This window comes from Pipistrellus hanaki (genome assembly GCF_964339955.1).
Source record: "Pipistrellus hanaki genome assembly, chromosome: 1".
In the NCBI taxonomy this organism is placed as follows: domain Eukaryota; kingdom Metazoa; phylum Chordata; class Mammalia; order Chiroptera; family Vespertilionidae; genus Pipistrellus; species Pipistrellus hanaki.
Window position 1 is genome coordinate 74257171 of NC_140503.1, and position 23376 is coordinate 74280546.

General features: G+C 38.1%; 1 protein-coding gene across 3 annotated transcripts in view; it reads right to left on the bottom strand.

Annotated features, from left to right (window-relative positions):
- STXBP6 (syntaxin binding protein 6) overlaps nucleotides 1-23376 on the bottom strand; it is a 257098-nt gene that overhangs the window by 174679 nt on the left and 59043 nt on the right. For 2 of the 3 annotated variants that reach the window (XM_084893613.1, XM_084893614.1), the window contains exon 2: nucleotides 172-360. In XM_084893613.1, coding sequence (XP_084749739.1) covers nucleotides 172-325 — 154 coding nt within the window. In that variant the 5' untranslated portion in view covers nucleotides 326-360. The remainder of the gene's footprint in view (nucleotides 1-171; nucleotides 361-23376) is intronic. The other variant, XM_084893615.1, reaches the window with a different exon arrangement.

Consider the following 23376-nt stretch of genomic DNA (forward strand, 5'->3'; position numbering starts at 1 on the left):
CATATAAGGCAACCTCAGAAGTATAACAGAAGTGCCAAGAGTAAGGATCAGAGCAGACAACAGAAAAGCAGAGTACACGAGCAGACGTGTACAAATCCTCCAGGATTCCTCAGAATGAACTGTTTTAAAAGAGAAGTTGTTTTAATAATATTAGTATCTAATTTTCATTACCTGACAGGCAGATGTAAGTTAAGTATTCACCTTGACCCCCAGTTGCCAAGAAAGGAATCTTTTTCTTTGTCCTCCTCTTGACTTGGACAGCTCCCAGCATCCTTTCATCAAGAGGTGCAAAAATTTCCTTGCTGATGGCAGACTTGGCACTCATTGTAGAACAAGTGAGGAGGGTGCACAATAAGTTTCCTAAAGAAGAAAAAGAAAAGGCAAGTTGGAATTGAGAATATTCTAAGGGCCCATATAAAAATGAGCAGCAAGTTGATATGCAAGTGAAGTAATTTTCAATTCGTGGTTTAACCTCTCTCTTGCTTGATGTACATTACAGAATCATTAAAAACAAAGTCTTGGTATTTGTAATTACTATGAAAAAACCCTCTCTAATAAAAGAGTAATATGCAAATTGACCACCACTCCAACACACAAGATGGCCACCCCATGTGGTCAAAGATGACCACCCCCATGTGGACACAAGATGGCCACCACAAGATGGCCAGCAGGGGAGGGAAGTTGGAAGGGACCGGGCCTGCAAGGCAGGGCTGTTAAGGGCATCAGGCCTGCAGGGGAGGACAGTTAGGGGTGACCAGGTGTGGAGGGGAAGGCAGTTGGGGGGGACCAGGCCTGCAGAGGAGGGCAGTTGGGACAGACCAGGTATGCATGGGAGGGTAGTTGGTGATGACCAGGCTGGCAGGGGAGGGCAGTTAGGGGTGACCAGGCTGGCAAGGGAGGACAGTTAGGTGTGACTGGGCCAGTAGGGGTGGGCAGTTGGGGGTGACCAGGCCTGAAGGGGAGGACAGTTCAGTTAGGGACAATTAGGCCAGCTGGGAGCAGTTAGGCATCAATCAGGCTGGTAGGGGAATGGTTGAGGGGTAATCAGGCTGGCAGGCAGAAGTGGTTAGGGGCAAACAGGCAGACAGGCAAGTAGTTGGGAGCCAGCAGTCCTGGATTGTGAGAGGGATGTCTGACTGCCCACTTAGGCTCAATCCTGATGGGATTGGGCCTAAACAGGCAGTTGGCCATCCCTCGAAAGGTCCCAGATTGGAGAGGGTGCAGGCTGGGCTGAGGGACACACACCCCCCCCCCATGCACAAATTTCATGCACCGGGCCTCTAGTATTAATTAAAAAAAAGAATACTGATTTACTCGCTGAACATGATAAACAATGTGAGATGAGCAGCACAAAATGGGATCTAGAAAATTTATCAATCTGCACTCCAACTGCATCTAAGTCTAATAGCATGCATATCCACCCCTCATTGTTGTCTTGGAAGGAACATGACTCCACATCTCCAGTTGAGAAGTCTTTCCACTGTCCAGCAATCCTTAAAATTAGTTTTCACTCCTTCAAAAATCTCCTTTAACTCTAATGTAAATCTATTTCCTTAATTCTCTTCATAGTGGAGATAATGATATCATCTACATAATAACTATACATGCCACAGAAGACCATTAATTTAATCACCACCCAGTGCTTTGGTTCAGGCTAAACAGCTAATCCTTATTTATTATCCTCTTTCAATAGGTCCTATTTCCAGAAAATGTTATCCAGTGGTTCCCACATGTGGTTAACTGGCAGTATGCACCCAATAAGAAAATAAAGCAGTATGTTTCTGACTCACAATGAGTCCCCTTTTTTATCCTCCCCCCAAAAAAACTTATGCATACACAGTCTCCCATGTTATATTTAGTTTTCTAAAAGCTATACTTCCCTTATGGTCTTAATTCTACTTATTTGTACTGATTATATGCAAGGTCAATCTGAATTTTAACCCTATCATCCAAAAAGCTCAACCATAACTTGAATAAATGTTTTCTGTCACACTAATCATAGTCTACACTTTAATCAGTAACCAACATTTGTTCAGGAAATTAATAAATCAGAACTAATAGTACAGAGAGGGCTTATGGGTTGATCATGCAGGCTATACAGAATATCCAGAGATCCTACATATGGATTGCTAGCACAGCTATATGTATATGGTAGCAGCAGCTCATGGAGTCGATCAGCCTGCTGTAAAATTGAACCAACTGGTCCTACTAAGTGCTACCTCTAACATAGTATTGGAGATGCAAGAAATCATTAAGACATGGTCCCTGTTCACCAGGAATTTACCGATGACTGCATCAAAGGTTTCACATAAATCCAGATGATTCACAATGCAAGACCAGGAGAATGTTTCCCAATGCAAGATTCACAAATGCTACCAGCACACCTGTCCTCATATAACTAGACCACATCTGTAACCTCATGGTAGAAAATATATATGTACATATTTAAAAGTATCCCCTGGTTAAGTAAACTTCTCCTAGTTTCAATTCTGTAATCAAACAGATATTCTTAGTGGCACCAAACATAAAGAATAAAAAGTGTCACTTTTTATCATCTATCTATATATCTCTACTACATATTATAAATCTATACCCAGAACTATGTGTGCTCTGATCATGACATTTTATCGTTGCTATCAGGTTCTTCATACTGGCTGAGAACAAAATGACAATAGTGAGGGACTTGTTTTTTAATGTACTCACCACTAACTGATTCCCTGTGATTTCCTAGAAGTTAGCAAACAGAATTTCCCCCACCATGATTTACCATGTGACTTTCCTAGGCAGGTTTTATAATTAACAGGGTTTGGTTTTTTTTAAAGAGAGAAATCTATACTAGTTCTTTTCTAGCTCCAAGGCCTCTCACCTGTCACCTTTTGGGGATAGGAGAAATAGAAAGCTGCTGGTAGCAGAGTGTCTTCAAACATTCTATAAGCAATGTAGAAAGAAAGTCACACTCCCAAATTCATCAGGCATTCTCTAACCTGTACCTACCCAACTGTGGCATAGCTTTTGATTTTCCATCTCAGATTCATATTTTTCTTAAAATGTGGTTAAAAATGGAAAACTATTGTTTTATTATGTAAAATCTGTAAAAAGAAAGGGGGAAAAAGTGGCATGCATGTTTTACCAAATTCCTAGGAAATTCTATTCTTCTTTTGAAAAACTACCAGTTGTGAAAAATAGAAATGACCATATGCTGTATTCTTTATACTGATATCCAGTGGCCAAGAACAAAAAAAGGAAAAATAAAATCTCTGAACATGGGTTCAAATTTCAGCTCAAAAACTTAAGGTCTACATGTGACTGGACAAATCTCTTAAAACTTCAGACCCTTGGTCTACATAGATATCTTCACTTACCTCATGGAACCATTGAAAGAATTAAATGGAACAATGCATGCAAATCACTTATTAATTGCCTGAATCATAATAAATGGTCAAATGATATTTTTAATACCTCTATTACTGTAATATGAAAAATAAAAGGCCCTCTGAACTTGCATAAAGTGAGTAAATGTTACCATCTATATCAGAAAGTATGTGCAAAAGAGAAATGCAACCTTTTATTTACCAAAGCCTCAACTGTCTCATTCATGAATACGAAACCCTTAAATTGTGAATAAATGTTCTGTCATATGGAAGGCTCTATACTAAGTGTTATAAGGTTAAGGAGTTTATTGGTATCATCCTCCTCAGAAAACTTTCCAGTAGGACATTATCCAACTTATTTTTATGGGAAATTATCAGAATTGTTGTTCAGGACAATGATGCTGTGAACGAGAAAGGAGCTACATGGCAGGCCTGACAAGCTCAGTGATCAAAAGTAACCACGCAGGATGATGTGATCAGAAATTCCCACTGGGTAAGTTGTGGTAGGTAGCCACACCCCAGTACCATAGTTTCCTTAGTAAAAGGTTCTCTTACCTAAGCAAGGCCTGTCCATTGTTCTTGTGCTTCTAGGATAGCATACCCTTGGCCTACAGAGTCATCTTTTCTAGATCCCCACAAGAGCACATGCACCTAACTCCTCATTGTTACCTTTTGCCCTCCTCACACCTCTCTTTACTGTTAATGTTAAATGCTAACTATCCTAAACCCACCAGTGTAAAAGAAGTATGTGTTTTTCTATTTTGCTTTTTATCCAGTCCCAGAGATTGTGCCATTTTGCTTTCTCCTGCCTCCTTAATCAACCACCAATGGATTTCATGTAACCTTCCTTATATTTTATTTTTTGATTCTAAATGCATAAAAAGAACTGCCAAAGTTCTATTTTCCAAAGCATTTTCTCAATCTATTGAGATCTTGCTTCAGGACACGTCCTCAGTTTGGCTCACATAAACTCTAATAAACTCTTACCAATATTTTTATAGGTTGGATATTCTTTTTTTAAAAAAAATATATATATCTTATTTATTTTTTACAGAGAGGAAGAGAGAGGGATAAGAGAGCTAGAAACATCGATGAGAGAGAAACATCGACCAGCTGCCTCCTGCACACCCCCACTGGGGATGTGCCTGCAACCAAGGTACATACCCTTGACCTGAATTGAACCTGGGGCCTTTCAATCAGCAGACCAACACTCTATCCTGAGCCAAATCAGTTTCAGCTGGATGTTCTTTTGTTGACAATACTAACAGGCTTTAGTGAAATCACACATGTTTGTATGTTTTAAATGCTCCCCCCAACCCAGAAATGGGGATGTATAATGGCTTAGAAGGGAAAGACTCAGAATGTAAAAGGGTACTACAGCATCTTTGTAGCAATAATCTGTAAGAGTGTCTCCAAAACCTGAGTTCACATCTGAATGCATCATGGAGAGCTTTTCAAAAATGCAAACTCCTGGTCATCCCCTTCACACCCACCAAATAAAAATCTTGGGATCTATATTTTAACCAACTCTTTAAATGGTTCATTTGCAGTCATCCTGAAGCTAATTTAAAAGCCAGTAGTTTAAAGAAGAACCATGGAATGGAAAGGAATGTGTTCTCAGGAGAGCATACAGGAAGAAAATATCAGGGATTTTTGTTTCTCTATGTTCAATTAAGCAGCTTTGTCAGGTCTTACATCTTACTGCTGATAAATCTATGTCCAGCCAAAACTGGGATCCCATTGTAAGGAAACAAGATGAATATGACAGCAATGGTGAACCAATGGCCATAGTTACTCCAACCTACATCACCCTGAATGGTAACAGAGCATGCTATTCTAAAACATGCCACTGAAGTACATTGATCACTTGGAGATGAAGACATCTGAAAGACAGTAAATGCAGGGAAACTCCCCTCATCTGCCTAAGGACAGATCATCCAAAAGGAACACAGTTGTCATAAATCCCCTCACTGGGATTCTCATCCATCAATGAGAGAAGAGTGACTTTTGTCACAGGAAAGAAGACTAAAAGTCAACACTATACTCCTGACAAACTTTGTCACAAATTATCCTACTTCCCATTCTTTAAAATAATTTTTTAATATATTTTATTGATTTTTTTTTTTTTTAACAGAGAGGAAGGGAGAGGGATAGAGAGTTAGAAACATCGATGAGAGAGAAACATCAATCAGCTTCCTCCAGCACATCCCCTACTGGGTTTGTGCCCACAACCAAGGTACATGCCCTTAACTGGAATTGAACCTGGGACTTTTCAGTCCACAGGTTGACACTCTATCCACTGAGCCAAACTGATTTCAGCCTAAAATAAAGTTTTGAAAATAATTTTAGAGAGAGAAAGGAAGAGAGAAATAAATATTGATAGCTTTCTTCCCCCCACGTGACCTGAATCTATCACACCACCTTCTGGTGTACCAACTGGCCAACACTGGCCAGGGCCTATCTATCCTTATAAGAGCCCATTCATTTTTCCTATAAGTCATTTAATTTCCCCTAAGAATTCTATATTCACCCTCTTCTTTTCCTATTAAAATGGTATTTAATCCTAAAATCTAACCCACCTGATGGATTACTCATTTTACATAAGGTATACCTGCTTAGTTTTGTTTTTCTCTTGTTAACTTGTATTTTATTACTAGGGATCTCAGTTAAGAATGCAGAAAGGTAGAGAGAAGATTATTTTTTCTCCCATACAAAAAAGCTTTTTCCTGGTCCACAGCTTCTACAAGCTATAATTACAAAGCTTTCCCTTCCAACATACAATATGATTTGCAAGTCAAAGCAGTCTTAAGTGGTAGTTGTGGAAACTAATTGCAGTTAGTTTAAATATTTTTCAAGACTTTTCATCTATCTTCTTTTCCCTTTGAGCCATCTAATCCACATTCATTTTTGTTAGCCCATGGCTACTGTAGTGAGATGGCCCTCCACTCCCTACAGGTTCCCAGGATATAAAATTATCCTGCCGAGTAAGAATTGCAAAAACTATTATGATCTCGGGGATTAGGCAGAGGACATGAGTAAATGGGTACAAATAAAGATGCTTTTATAATCCAACACTAACCTATTTTTTTTTACTTCCAGTAGTTAAATTGACATTTGTTCTCAGTGGTCAGAAGACAAGGAGGAGTGGTAGGGACTCCAGCAAATTAAAACTGCAGATGACCTTTAGCTGGGCATTTATTATCATAGTTCTAAGTGGTTGTAGCCAACAGGCTTAAATTTTCTCAGCTGAGAGGCCCATATCCTTCTCTGGTGAGATACAGGTGCCATCTATTAGCTTAATATTATTAGAAAGATGATTCATTTTGCCTACTTAACTTTCCTGTATGGATCCCACAGGCAATGTGCAATCATCTGATCATATTTTGGCACTGGCTGCACCAACAAAGGTAATCTGAACTATATGACAATCATGTTCCCATTGCCAGTGAGTAACCAAAATCCTGTTTTTAGACATTACCCCTGTGACTCAACTCTAAGGCAGATGCTCTCAAAACAAGAAAGTTTCAGAATTCTCCAAGGTTAACCGCAAACATGATGTTACCCAGGAAAACTTTAGGGGAAAATCAGCTGGTTATCCCTAGTGCTTGAAAACTATAGTAAGGTGACTTCAAATAACTTATAAATGAAAGAAACAAGGCTATGTTCCAAGATAGGACTTCTCTACATTACCACTTTAGAAATCCTACAAATGCAGCTTTGATTCTTGCCTTTAATCTGATAACACTAATCATACACCCAGTGCTCACTGCCTTACTTGCTTTAAGTCCACTTACTTAGCTGCCCACTGAGCTTTTTCACTAAGAGTTAACTTAGACCCCACCTTTTCCCTCCAACCCTCCAACTCCCTATAAAAACTAATCACCAACTCCTGTGGATTCGATTTAATATTTCTGGCCTCCATCAGTTCTTCATTCTCACTTCCTCTGCCTTGGTTGAGATCCTCATCATCCCTGGTTCCAGTACCATTCCCATCTTTCTCACAATCATCCCTGTACACTGTCCAATGTAATATTCTAAAGGATAAATATTACTCAGCCTTAACTGAATTTATTTCTTCTCCATCCTTCCAATCTTGACAAACACAATTACCTTGATAAGGAACAAGTCAATGTTATAAATATCAAAAAGTAGAGAAATGTTAAATTGCTTCCTTTAAATTACACATGATCATTAAACCTAAAAATAATCTGAAAATATTAATTTGACTCCAAAATCCAAAAACTTCCCAGAATAATCAGAAAGCTTGTAATTTTTTTAAGCAATTAAAGTCTACTTTTTTTTGTTGTTGTTTCCTATGTTAAGGTCAATGAGATAATCTGAGATCAAGTTAGCTCTATTATAAAAATTTACTCAAGTAAGTTATTGACTCTAAATATGCAAAAATCTTACTTAGACAACTTCACTTTTTTATGGTTCTCCAGATGAAAACTTTAGTTGCTCCACAACATGTAAACATGAGGAAAAATTGGATACATTAGACAAAAATTTTGGTCCACAAGCCAATTTTTCATGAAGTTCAACTACTATTTTGAAGTAAAAAAAAATCTTAATAAAAAATCTAAAAGGGGAGTCTAATATGGCATTAAAAGAGGCACATGACTTTAATCTGGTAATAAGATACAAAGAAAATTTAAAAGTGCAATCACTACAGATTCATCCTTCTTTGGTAGAAACAATAAGGGCTATGGAATGGGCTTGCTATGGTATGAAACCAGATGGAATGGCAGACCAACAATCCATATCTAAGACTTCATAAGACTTACAAAGATCGGGACAAAATCAATATCAATAAAAATTCTCTAAAGTGTTCTGGAAGAAGTCAGAAATTTTCAAACAGGAAAATAAAATTATAAGACGACAAAAGGAAGGCCAAGAGACATATGAAACATGCTCAAAGTGACTAATCATCCAAGAGGTTCAAATCAAAATGACAATGAGGTACCATCTTACACCTGTCAGAATGGCTATCATCAACAAATCAATAAATGGCAAGTGCAGGCAAGGATGCAGAGAAAAAGGAACCCTCCTGCTCTGCTGGTGAGAATGCAGACTGGTGCAGCCACTATGGAGAATACTATGGAGTATTCTCAAAAAACTAAAAATGGAACTCCCATTTGACCCTGTGATCCAATTTCTAGGAATATATCCCAAGAAACTAGAAACACCAATTATAAAGGATGTAAATACCCCTATGTTCATAGCAGCACAATTTAACATAGCTAAGATTTGGAAACAGCCTAAGTACCCATCAGCAGATGAGTGGATTAAAAAACTGAAATATACTTACACAATGGAATACTATGCTGCAGTATAAAAATAAGAAATTCTTATCATTTGCAACAGCATGGATGGAACTGGAGAGCATTATGCTAAGCAAAATAAGCCAGTCAGAGAAAGGTAAATATCACATGATCTCACTCATTTGTGGACTATAATGAACAATGTAAACTGATGAACAAAAACAGATCCAGAGACAGAAAAGCATTGACCAGACCATCAAACCTCAAGGTAGGGGAAGGTGGGGGTAATGGGGAGAGATTAATCATAGGACTTGTATGAATGCATATAAGTCTAACCAGTGGACACAGACACCAGGGGTGTGAGGGCATTAAGTGGGAGGCTGGGGGGATAAGAACACATATGTAATACCGTAATCAATAAAGAAAAATAATTTAAGTATATGAATAAAGGCTAAAAAATTCTCTAATCTGCTAGAAAAAAATACATGAAGATAGACAAAAAATACCTTAAAGAGGAATTCCAAACAAAGATGAACATTAACATGAACTGGGGTGCCCAGGGCCTGTTCAGAGAAATTTGATGGATTTATGGAGCAGGGCCTGGGCTTGTTTTCTTAATAATCTCTTTGGTTTATTGTACTGTACAAATAGGTTCAGTACCATTGTCACTGGAGATCCCTCCCGCCTCCCACATTTAGTGAATTTTTATAAAGTAAGTAAATAGACTCCATAAACATTTTTTTGCGAGAACATAGCAGGTACTCTTTAAAGCCCTAATAATAGAGTTACTGAGGTATGTATAGCACTCCATGATTTACAGAGTACTTCCACACTCAACCCTAAGTCTGCAATCAAGATAGCTGCTAAATGCATCTTCCAAAGTTTGCTTTATGATTGTAAAATAGAATCATTAGATTATACCATTTTTATTTTTTAAAATATGTTTTTATTGATTTCAGAGAGAGGAAAGGAGAGGGAGAGAGAGACAGAAACATCAAAGATGAGAGAGAAACATCAATTGGCTGCCTTCTGTATGCCCCGTACCGGGGATAGAGCCCAAAACTCAGGCATGTGCTCTAACAGGGAATGGAACCTTGACCTCCTGGCTCACGGGTCAATGTTCAACCACTGAGCAACAATGGCCGGGCACACTAGGCCATTTTTAACCCACTCCTACTATCCCTGCAATCTAGGGATCATGGTGAAGGTATAATTTCTCTCTCCCAGAGATTGATATTTGAGTTAGAAGCCTTTGAATAGATCAGATCTATTAGTGTATGAGCATGCATGCCTATGTTAAAAACTCAGGCTTACTTCAGATTCATTTTTAAGAGCAAAACATTATAAACAACCTAAATATCCACTAATATCCAATCTTAATTGGTAAAATACAGTATCGCCTAGCCACTCAATATGGGATATTACATAGTCTTTAAAAGTCATGGCATGTATATAGATATAGACTTGCAAAAATGACCATGACAAACTACCGAGTGAAAACAAGATTACAAAACAAAACAAAAAATGGGCTCAGAATAGAAAGTCACATGTGTATATTTATATGCATAGCAAGATGTCTAAAAGACATTTGCCAAAATGTTAATATGATAATCCCTGGATTGTGAAATAAGAAATAGGTCAGAGAATTCTACATGGAAGTATTCTTATTCTACCAAACACACTCTTTCTCCCCAAACTGGAAGACATATCAAAAATATATTTTATTGAAATCTAATTACCAATCTGCCCTCCTTCTTCAGCCCCAGTCCAGACATGATGTTGAGAATCCAAAAGATGAAACTGGATGAATTCCCAACTTCAAATAATTGTGAGAAAGAAGAGCAAGTGATATGAATAATTATAACAAGGCCTGGGTAGCATATTTGTGAGAAGAAAATGGCACCGTTCCTCTGAGCAAATGCAGCTCCACGCCAGGGCCCAAGGCTGGGTGAACAGAACACCAGCAAGATGTCAGCCTGAACTTTCTCCCTTGGACACACACCTTAGGATCAGCACAAAGCAGCGCAGCTATACACAGCAGCCCAATTCATCGCCTACTTACATTTTTTAAGAGCATGAAACATATAAAAATCTAGAATATAGTTTACCTCTTTAAGGAAGGAAAAGGGGGGCTCTTTTCCACCATCTACCAAACACCATGCAACGTGGCTGGCTTCCTTCCCCAGTATATACTAACCCTCCTTGTGTAGGAGACATTATGTTCAAAGGATTGTCCAAGTCAGTGACTCACATCTGCTTCAACTATAAATCTAGGCTATTTTCTTCTCCTCTTCCCTTGTGTACATGTTTGGCAAGCGCATTCTTCTTGTTGGTTTAACATCCAAAGAACAAACCCTGCACAGCACCTAGACCACAAGACCTGTGTTTACACAAGTTTATTTCCACTGTGGGTGGACCTTTTAACTTTCTTGCCAATCACTAGATCCTAACTTTAACAAATGATATAATGGAGCCAAAAAATATCACCAACAATTAAAAAAAAAAAAAGCTACTGGGAATATGTCACATGGAGGATTTATTAAGGTGAGATGGAGATTTCATGAGCATTACTCATTCTGAGGGATTCATTCTATAATAGAACCTTCACATCCACAGTTTAAATTCCAAAGACCAGTTAAGTGGGTCCCACAGTACACACATAGCAATCCTAAGTATGGTAGAAATAAAGTACCAAAGGGAAGGACAGGTTAGGATGCCCTTCATTGGATTATGACAGAATTATGAATCCAAAATGTGATACAGGCCTTAAAATAAGGAATTATCTATATCAAAGGAAAAACAAAGGGTTATAAAAGAAAACGAGCCAAAAAGAGCTCAAATTGTTGGCCTTTGCCAATTTTTGAGTACTTGTGTCATTGTGATGTCCAACAGCTAAACTGGCAAACTAAGAAAACATCATATTGGCCTGAGAGCATTGTTTATAGCAGACAACACTGGCAATAGACAAATCTATTCCAACCAAATACAAAGAAAGTTGCACAAAAATTGACAACATAAAAATAAATGTTTTAATTATGTGCTATGTTCTGTATTGCTTGTTGAATTAGTATGTTTCTCTTACTTACACTGAAAAAAAAAGGGCAGAGTGAGGAGACTACATCCATACATAAAAGGAAGTGAAAGACTTAGATGGTAGTTCAGGTGTTTTCCTTAAAGAAGAAGTTTAACTTATACAGAATTTTATGACAGAGGTTATGAATTTTTAAAAATACTAAGCATAACCATTAAAAAAAACACAAATAAATGAGTAAAATCTTCCATCAAGCATATTATGAGCCTTTATCTTTTTTTTAAATCAGGTATTTTTACTCAAATCTTAGGTAAATTATAAGTCCTCCTGATTCAGCTATTTCTATATTTTAGAACAGACCTGGAATATAATATTAAAAACAAGAAAACAAAAAGGACTTTAAGTATATGGAACCTATAAAAACTTAATATACAAGACAAAACATAAAATATAATTGGAACAAGTTTACATATTTTCTAAACATCTAAAAACCAGAGCACAACTTCTCAAAACATTCTATAAATCTAACACCAATTTTAAAACAGCATCTCCTACTTGAAATCCTGATTTGTATATCATCAGCTTGTACTTTCTTGAGACAGCTTCAATGAGTTTTCTGTAATTGATACTGTATGATCAGTTTTATACTCAACAAGAAGTCCCTCATGACAATGAGGGGCAGAGAAGAAATGTGACCCATTTTACACATTTTAAAGATAAGGCACTCTGTCCTTCAATGTCTCAGTTTCACAAATAAGATTAGACTATATATATATATATATATATATATATATATATATATATATACTTCAGAGACAAGGGCGAGGGGCGAGGGAAAGAGAGATAGAAACATCAATGATGACAGAGGTTACTGATCAGCTGTCTCCCGCACACCCCCTACTGGGGAACTGAACCTAAACCCATGAATGTGCCCACAGGGAATCAAACTGACTGGTTTGTAGGCTGGTGCTCAACTACTGAGCCACACAGATGGGACACGAGATTTTCAATAAGGTCCTTAAGCTCTTTTATCACATATGGATCTGGCCCAGGACTGAAATTTTCAATTTTAATTGGTCTCCCCAATGGTCAAGTGTATGATTCTGTCCTGTGCAGTATACTCTGAACGGTGCTGGAAATATTCCTGCTCGGCCTCCCAAAGTTTTTCCCATCAGTTACCTAAGCTCCAACCCAAGATACATACACTTAGATATTAGGCTCGGGTATTTAAAAATCCCTATTAATATGTTCATACCTGGGGGAAATGGTGAGACTCTATTTTACAGATAAGAAAATTAAGGTTCTAGATCACACAGATTTTAAAGGGCAGAGTAGGTATTTAAACCTAGAAAGTGATTCCAGGGGTCTTTACTCTTCCTCATATCTCATTGAAAGAAATGAGGGAGGAAGGAAAAAAAATGAGGTGGAAATACATTCTAGGTAACTGAGATAAACTCATCTGCTTCAGCTTTGCCTCTGATCAGTCTTGCTTTCTGTTGGACAAGAAACTACAGCAGCTACAAAGATAACGAATCATGCTGCAGTCTGAAGCCATACTTTCTGGGTATCTTGGGTGTGCATGTCATGCTGTGTGACTGGCTCAAAGGATCACGCAGTCTAGTTAAAATAGAGCTTGTTTTGGTTCCACAAATAAAAAACTGGGGGGTTGAGAATATGCTAGCAGAGAGCCCACAATAGATCTCTGTCCCTATAAACAGGACATGCCTGCCAAAGCCTCATTGCAGCTGTTCGTTTGCCACCCTCCTTCGAAGACCAGCAGTTTACAACAGGAGTCAACTCCTGGGAGGATATTGGAAGGCTGCCACCAGGCAGTTTTATAAACCTTGTAGACTATTTTCCAACCTGGAAAAGGCTTACATATAAAATGCAAATATTTCAAAGGTCTCTGCTGGTTCTCAAGGGAAACTCCTCTTTCCACTTCCTTTGCTGTATTACCCCCCTCTGGCATCCCCAAAACACATTTGAACCCTTTTGTGACCTCCTCTCATTCTTGCTGTGCTCTCTGTCTTTGCTGCAAATGCTTCAATCAACGTGAGTGGCTCCCTTAGTAGCAGTGCTCTGGGCTTCACATTTTTAGTAGACTCCGCAAGGGGAATTCCATCCACTTGACTTTATTGAGAAGGATCTCAGCAAGATCTTCCAAATGAGCCAGCCAACCACCATTACTTAATACCTTTTTGGGGCCCTGCCCACCAGCAGCTTACACTTCAGTTGAAAGACTTGAACAAGTTAGAATGTTGGCATTCATAAACTTAAAAATGTAAAAGTTGTAAGTGATCTTGGTGAATGTCTATCTCATCCAATCCTCACCTTTAAATCATAAGAAAACTGAAATCCAGAGGCTAATTCCCAAACCATACCACTAAAAAGTAGCAAGGTCAATGTTAGGACTAACCTTTGCTGTCTGCTTTGCTGAATGTTCTTTCAAATATCAGTTATTATACCAGTCTCAAGGGTGTGAAAAATAAGAACAAGTGGTGTGTCAGGAGGAAGGGAAAAAAGAGAAAACATGACTCCTCACTGTGGGGACTCTTTTCAGATTTATTCTTTTTCTTGAGAATTGGCATGAAATTAAGTGTTGGACTAGGATATCTCTAGTCCAAAGATTTCTCAACTTTTAGCTATCACCTTTTATTCCCGTGAATTTTCACAGTTTATATTGGGGCCAAAAGCAATGATGGCCTACCCACTGGAACAACCTGAACCAGTCCAAGAAGCACAGAAGAGCTTTGGCCAAGTTCAAAGCCACAGGGCTCTCTGCTAATCCCAACGAACAGGAAGAGCCCTCCTACAGTGTTAGTGCTCTGAGCTACTGTAAGAAGAACGTACCCTGGGCCAAGTCTTATGTATATTTTCAGTCTGGGAATTAATGCTCTGGCAGTGGTGGTCTCCTGAAAGCACATGATAACCATGCCAGGGGCCTGGATCAGCTGTGTGAGGATTTCTTACTACCTATTCCAAGCCCTGAGAAACACAGGGCAGGAAAACAGGAATCTGTCAAGTCTAGTTCTTTCTTTGGAACTGTACTCTTCAGCCTCAGTACAAAACACCACCAGGTGCCTGCAATCTGTAATCAGTGCTCTATTAAAATGCTCTCAGAAATGCTGGAATTACCCTGATTTCCACATGCAGCTGCACAAGGTTCTGTTGGGTTACTGAAGAGTCTTTATAGGTTCACTGGAGACTCCCCAAAAGCAACAAACTAGAATGTCCTGGTTAGGATTCAGCATCCAATCCACAGTGAAATTTCCATGAGTGAGAGATGAATAGGTAGGCAGGCATCCCTATTCTATGTATTGGGGTGCCACAGACTAGCCTACAAATCCAGGTCAGACTCAAGGTCCATGTGCAAATGAAAATTCTGCCCCATTCAATCATCTCTTCTGCCGTTCAATGTCAACACCTTTTTTAATCAGCGTGTTCCAGAAAACAACCAATTTCTGACCTAACTAACTAAGCAGTGTTGGATAGGGAAGAAAAATCAACCTAGTGAATACTACTCTAATACTAACTTGGGTTAACACTAGGACAGCTTTATGGTATTATACATTATCAAACTACTGAGATATCTGGCACATGTGATCAGGCTCACCATCCAGATTCTGGGGACAAGGCACAGTGGTCATTTCTCCGCAGTCCCAGCTTTATAGATGATAGATGGTGAAAAGGAAGCTAGGCTTGTCATCAGATGATCTAGGTCTGGCCCTGTCTTTGCTTTTACTTGAATAATTTTGGGTACATTTATACATCTCTGAGAGCTGTATATTCATTATTAAAACAGGATAGTACCACCCACTTTATAAAACTTGTAAAGCATTAAAAAGGAGGTATGGAAACCAGCTCCTTGGGTCAATCTGCTCCCATCTGGGGTGCTCTGGTCCTTGAAAGGCAGGCAGGTATGTCTTACATACCTATCAGCTGCAAAAACATATACATTTCACAGTGTATGTTGCAAAGCTTCCCTCAAGATTTATCTTATTTCATCTTCGCAACTTGTGAAGGAAATAGGGAGGTATTATCATCTCCCCCTGACTGGTTAAGAGAATGAGGTCCAGAGAAAGGACCCACATGGATGACTCCACTCGACAGCTAGGAAAGAGATAGGTTTTCCTCCTCCAATCCTGTCTTGTTTCCATTGCACCCCTTGGCTTACCATAACTGCCAGCTTAAGCAGGAAAATAATGACAGAGGCGATTTAAGCCTGCTCCACTGTGGATGGAGTGGTGTCACCAAAGGAGTTGCAGTGTAGACATTAAAACAAGGTAAGGGCAAGGGCAAGAAAAGATAAAAGGAGCACACAAGCAGCAGAGCTGAACTGAGGTGAGATACAGCTTCACTCATTCAATATGCAACACTGTCCTAGACTCTGAGGAACAAGATCGACACAGTCCTTTCACTCTTGGAGCTTTCATTCTAGTGGGGGGAAAGCAATCAATAAGTAAGCATATCAGTGCAGCAGTTGGAAAGAAATCAATTTAGACACATCCTGTGGATTCAGTAATTAAGCAGAGGGACAAAGAATGTGGTCACTATCATTGACCATAACTGTCAGACAGGAAAATCAAATAATGTGGAGCCAAAGCTCTCCAAGCATTCTAAGAGGACATTCATCTGGCTCTGATGAATTTCTGTTCTAGTGCATAACGTTTGTTTGTTTTATATTCTCAAAGGTAACAAGAAATTTCATCTTGTTAGGACAGGACCTTCATTCAACATACATTTACTGAGTAATCACTATTACTTGGGCTATGTGCAAGGGATAGAGATTATAGGCAAAGTAGATATATTTGAGGGTAGCAATACAAAAAAAAAAAAGTGTAGTTGAGGATAAAGACAAGAATAACAAGTAACTACCCGACAAAAGGAGGGATTTGAAGCTGCTGCTCCACAGCAGCAGAAGAGGCAGATACCATAATCCTTTAGAAGCTGGTGATCAGGAGATACACTGTTAAACCAATCCTTGAAATTTAACTAAAGACTTTAATTAGATTTGCCTGCACAAACTACACAGGGCAATCCACTCATTGCCTTGAAAAGCACGGGAGCTGTTGGCTATGAGAATCCCACCTAGGATCTGTGCAAGGTACCTGCAATTGCTTTAGCTCCCCAAGGGGAGCACAAAGGATACTTTGCAGAGACCATGAGAAAAGCAAGGTCTCATGGTCTCTGCAGAAGGGGGGGGAGGGGGGGGCGAGAAATGCTCATGGAGAAGCTGCCACAGGAAAAAAGGTATCAGAGACAAATACAAATTTCCCAAATGTCTATTTGGTACCAAGTATTACTGGGGGATGGAAAGGGAAGGTGAAAGGAAAACTGCTCTTAAAATGTTCTTCCCCATGTGTTCATTGAAGTGGGAGTAGATAGATCTGAGGTCATAAACAGATAGCTTGCAAGAATAACTTTTCTTGGCCCATGCACATTTTAAAAATATATTTTTTATGTAAAATAGATTTCCAGTTTCTCTTGAAAAATGGGAGGATCTGGCAGTACCTCCCAGCCTCATCATTATCATCTCTGCAATCTGTCCCCTAATTCATCAGTTCCCATTACTCCTTACTTTATTGCCCAAACTGAGGCTTAATGTCAATTGACCTTCATCATCCAGGTTGCCCTGTTTTTTCTAGTATCCGACCTGTTCATTAATTTATTTCTGTAAGGTTACTGAGTATGAAGAACCTGATGGAGATACTAAATTAATTAGTCTGACTGGAAAAGTTGTAAGAATATGAAAGAAGGAGGTAGGTTTTTTTTTTTTTTTTTTTAAGGTAAAGCCTAATGGGAAAGTAAAAATTAAGAAATCATCACATCAATTTTGGGCAATCAAACCAAAGTCAAAATCAAAACAACAACAACAACAACAAAGCACACCAAATGTTCACATCACATAGGCATCTTAGAAGTTTATAAACAGTTCACATTCTAAATTCCAACAAGCCAACTGCTCTGAGAAAGTGCCACCAAACTAACTCTGGAGACACAAATACAAATAAGGTGAAATGTGGATGGTGGGGACGCTGGCAGTCTCTTATACAGCCAATTGGTATGGACTTCTGGAGAACACTTCTGTTATATTTATCAAAAGCTCTAGAAATAGGCACAACAGCAATTCTACTCCAAGAATTTGTCCTAAGGAAATCAAATAAGTGGGCAAAGACACATATTCAAAGATGGTCATCTACTGGATTGGTAACCTTTGAACACGAGCCTGATAGTCTTCTTTCATTGACATCCTATTTAATCCCAATATATAACCTTAAAGAGTCAGTTTTCTATAGAAAATTGGAGGCTGAAGCCTTACCTATTCATGTTTTCATCCTTTCAAACAGGCATTTCATTGAGGATTTACTATGTTTCAAGTCTGTGCTAGAATTCAAGATAGTTGCTGCACATAGAGAAGCAAGCAGGTTGGGTATGATCAGGAGATTATGCTGAAAGGAGCTTTGAACTTACAAGGGGGCTCTCAATAACCATTCCTCTCTTAAGAACCAATGGCTTCCTATGAAGAGCTTGAACATACTATAATATATGCTTTTCTTTTTTAAGAATTTTTATATTTAGTTCGTCTCTCATAGTCAGAATAGTAACCTTCTTAGATTTCTGTGTTCATCTAAAAAATTTCTGGAGAGCAATTATATAATGTCAAAGAATCAGACAGCAACCATCCATTTTACTCCTCTGTGCACCTAACACCACACAACATTACATAAATGGTCTGTTAATTCTGTGTGTCTATGTTTTTCTATAATAGAGAAATCTCCCAATTTGTATCAATGTGAAAGTTGCATCAATGTGATGGGTTGGTTACTCCCTTCAAGAGTGGGAAAAATCTGAAGAGAAAGAGTACAGGGCTCAGATCAAGAACTTTTACTTGTCAAATTAAGCTAGACAAATAGCATATGTTAAAAATAAATGAGATCCAAAATGGTAGTGACATAGGAGAGCACCGAAATCATCCCCTCCCATGAGCAAACTCAAATATACATGATATATAGAGAAACTACTCCTTTGAGACAACTGAAGAATAAATGAACAGTTTCTGAACAAAAAATGAGAGACCAAATAATGAAGACTGGGAAACTGTGGGAGCCTTCTGGGAGCTGCAGGATCTCTCTAGGTGGGAGGAGCCAGTGAGTACCATTATTTACATACTCTTTCACTTCCATACAGTGGGTAGGAGCTCTACTTGGGTACTTTGGCTTACTTGCAAGGTCACCTTAGCTCATTGCCAGATACATCATAGGCAAAAGGCCATGAACAAAGGGAACAAAGAGGAACAACAAACAGGGCATCTTGATGGGCACCTAGCCTTCCTGCCTGGCCTTCCTGCTGTACCAGCTAGCTGGGCCAGTGCTCCAGGTTCCATAAGCATCTGCCAGCTCCATCCAACATCCTCAAATTACTCAGCAAATAAAGTCTACAAGAAGGTCACTTCTATACAAGACTACTTTCTCTACAACAAACAAGAGAGACAGTAGAGAGAATGCTTGGAAGCTCTCCAGAGACCACAGGGATTCTCCGGAGTCAGAGGTGTTGGTGAACACCAATGCTTATACACCCCCTCCACCTCTACATGGTGGGCAAGGGCTCTCTCTACTCAGGTACTCTGGCCAACTTGTAAGGTTGTTAAAGCACGTTCTCAGACACAATGACTGAGCCTGTTTTGACCCCCAAGGAAGCAAGCAGAATCAACAGAGCACTACTACAAGCACCTGGCCTCCTAACCTGAAACCACTCTGTCTTGGTAGGCCAGTTCCCTGAACACCTTAGGCTCCTGCCTGATTCCTATAGGTGTGCCAAAACCACCTGATATACACAGTCTTCATAGAGGCTGCTTCTACATAAGGTCACTTTTCGAGGACTGGGAGAGATAGCTACTTTGTCTAATTCATATAAACAAACATAGAAAGTCAAGCAAAATGAAAAGACAGAAGAATATCTCCCAAATAAAGAACAAGAAAAATCCATAGAGAAAAACTCTAAGAAAATGGAGTTAAGTAATTTGCCTGTTAAATAATTAAAAGAATTGATAGGATGCTTATCAAACTTAAGAAGGAAATACAAAAACTTAAGGAGATTTTCAACAAAATATTTAGAAAGTATAAGAAAGAACTAAGCAGACCTGAAGAGTACAATAACTAGAATAAAAAAAATATATACTGGAGGAATCTATATCAGAATAGCTAACAAAGAAAGGATCAGTGACCTGGAAGACAGACTAGTGGAAATCAACCAATCAGAACAGCAAAAAATATTTTTTTTTTTTAAACACAATGATAGTCTATGGAACCTTAGGTATGACATCAAAAATTCACACATTTGCATTATAGGGATCTCAGAAGGAGAAGAGAGAAAGAAACAGAAATTTTTTTTTTTTTCGAAAAAAAAATAAAAATAAATATAAAGCTTTCCCAACAAGGGGGATGGAAGGAGAGACAGGCATCTGGTTCAGGGACCATAGAGTGTTCCAAACAAGATGAACCCAAAGAGACACCACCAAGACATCTTGTAATTAAAATGGCAAAAGTTAAAAATAAAGAGGCAATACTGAATGAAGCAAGAGGAAATCAATGAGTTATACACAAAGTAAACCCCATAGTCTATCAGCCAGATGGGAGTGGAAGAATATCTTTAAAGTACTGAAAGAAAAGAAACTATATCCTGAAATAGTTTACCCAGCAAATTTATCATTCAGAATGCAAAGAGACATAAATAATTTCATGGACAAGCAAAAAAAGGGAGTTCATCACAATTAAGCCAGCTATTCAAGAAATGTTAGAAGGTATTCTTTAAGCAGAAAAAGAAATTCCATAACCAAGTTTTTGTGTGTGTTTTTTTAATGTGAAAAAGAAAAAAAATAATCACAGGTAAAGCCAAATATTTAACAAATACAGTGAAATTACGTATAAAGCTAATGCAAAAGTAAAAAAAAAAGTATCAAACTCAACTCTAACTACAATAAATAGTTAGGAAATGCATGAAACAAAACAAAATCTAAAACATGTTATCCAAATCCCAAATAACATAAAGCACTGAGGAGGTAATATAAATGTAGTTTTTATAGAACAAATTCTAACTTATATACCTATCAGCTTAAAAAGACTGCTTTAGATATAGAATGATATGCATAAATCTCATGATAACCAAAAGCCTACAAAAGTTACCCAAATATAAAAAGGGATAGGACCCCAAAATAAAATAAAATACTAAAAAAAATAAAGCACAAGTGATCAAGAGAAGTAAAAAGAGATCTATAAAAACTACCAGTCTCAGGTAACTGGAAGGCTGACCCATTGAATCATTTAGGACACCTAGCACACAAAACCACCCTACCAACTCAGGGAAGCAGCAAAACTGATAAGACAAGGAAACAGATCACAAAGGAAAGAAATGGAGGAGAACAAACTACTGGATATAGACCTCAAAATCATGGTTATAAGGTTTTTCAAGAATTTCCTAGAAAAGGCTGATAAATTTAATGAGACCCTCAAGAATATGAAAAAGGATCAACTAGAAATTAAATATACAATGACTGAGAGAAAAAAAACACACCACAATATTATACAGAGACCCAACAGCAGACTAGTGGAACACAAGAATCAAGTCAAAGATGTGAAATACAAAGAAGCAAAGAACAATCAACCGGAAAAGCAAAAAGAAAAAAGAGTCCAAAAAAAGTTGAAGATAGTATAAGAAGCCTCTGGGACAACTTCAAGTGTACCAACATCAGAATTATGGGGGTGCCAGAAGAAGAGAGAGAGCAAGATACTAAAAACCTATTTGAAGAAATAATGACCAAAAACTTGCCCCACCTGGTGAAAGAAATAGACTTACAAGTCCAGGAAGTGCAGAGAACCCCAAACAAAAGGAATCCAAAGAGGACCACACCAAGACACATCATAATAAAAATCCCAAGAGCAAAAAACAAAGAGAATATTAAAAGCAGCAAGAGAAAAACCTTGCCTATAAGGGAGCACCCATACGACTACCAGCTGATTTTTCAATAGAAACTATGCAGGCCAGACGGGAGTGGTCCTTGAGTCATACAACTCAAGCCCACAAAACAAACAACCCAATAAAAAATGGACAGAGAACCTGAATAGACATTTCTCTAAAGAAGTGAAAAAGATGGCCAATAGACATATGAAAAGATGCTCAAAATTACTAATTGGAGAATGCAAAGTAAAATCAAAATGAGATATCACTTCACGGCTATCATTAAAAAAAACACAAAAGCAACAAGTGCTGACAGGATGTGGAGAAAAGAGAACCCTCTTGAACTGTTGGTAGACTGGTAAATTGCTGCAGCCACTATGGAAAACAGTATAAAGGCTCCTCAAAAAATTAAAAATAGAATTACCATTACCACATGACCCAGCAATTCCACTTCTGGGTATTTATCTAAAGAAAATAAAAACACTAACTCAAAAAACATATACACTCCTCCCTGTGTTTATTGTGGCATTACTGATAATAGCCAAGATATGGAAGCAACCTAGATAGATGAATGGAAAAAGATGTGATACACACATACACACACACTCATATGCTCAGAAACAATGGAATATTATTCAGCAATAAAAAGGAATAATATCTTGCCATTTGCAACAACATAAATGAACCTAACAGGGGTCTTCAAACTACGGCCCGTGGGCCACATACAGCCCCCAGGGGAGTCTGATCCTGCCCGCCAGGTTTTTTGGGCAGTGAGCGCAGCCAAGGTGTTACAGTAGGAATTAGTAGTTCATATAGTCCGGCCCTCCAGCTCTCTGAGGGACCGTGATCTGGCCCCCACTTTAAAAAGTTTGAGGACCCCTGACCTAGAAGGTACTATGCTAAATGAAATAAAACATATAGAGAAAGACAAGTTCTATATGATTTGACTTACATGTGGAACCTAACAACAAAATAAGTGAATAAGCAAAGCAAAACAGAAACAGATTTCTATATAAAGAGACTAAGCTTATGGTTGTGAAAGGGGCAGGGGTAGGAGCATGGTGAAAAAAGCACACACTGTAGTGCCTTAATTAGTTTTAAGTTATTTAGTGTTGGTTGATGACTGCAATGTTCCTTGATGCTTACCTTATTTACAAAATGACTATACTGATTTCTTCTATTCTAACTCTATCCCTCATATATCAGATAGTTCTCAATGGTATGTAAATATAAGGAAGCTCACTGTACTTACTGAGATAGAAGAGCAAATGATTAAATGCAAATGTAAAAGTTATGTAATACAGTGGAAGCAACTAAGATGTTTTATGCAATTAACTTAGAAAACACATAGAAATTAGCCAAGAAAGAATGCTCAGAAATAAACAGTCTTGATTATAGAACCCACGCCCCATAGAAAACTTCTCTATTAAAAAAAAAAAAATAGAGTGCTCTAGATTCTTCACAAGGGTTGAGAGAAAATCCCAAAAGATTGTGATTAAAAATATATCCACTGAGCTGAAATTTCTATTCTGTGTCACATCAACTACTAATGTAAAACATACACACACACAAAACACACACACATACACACAAAAATAAACAAACAAATAAATAAATAAACAAATAAACAAGCAAATAAATAAATAAATAAATAAATAAATAAATTCCAGAACCAAATTTTAACAAGGAAAGGCACAGAGAAGAAAAATAGAAGGAAGGCACAGGGGAAAAAACACACAAATTCCCGTGGTATTTCAAA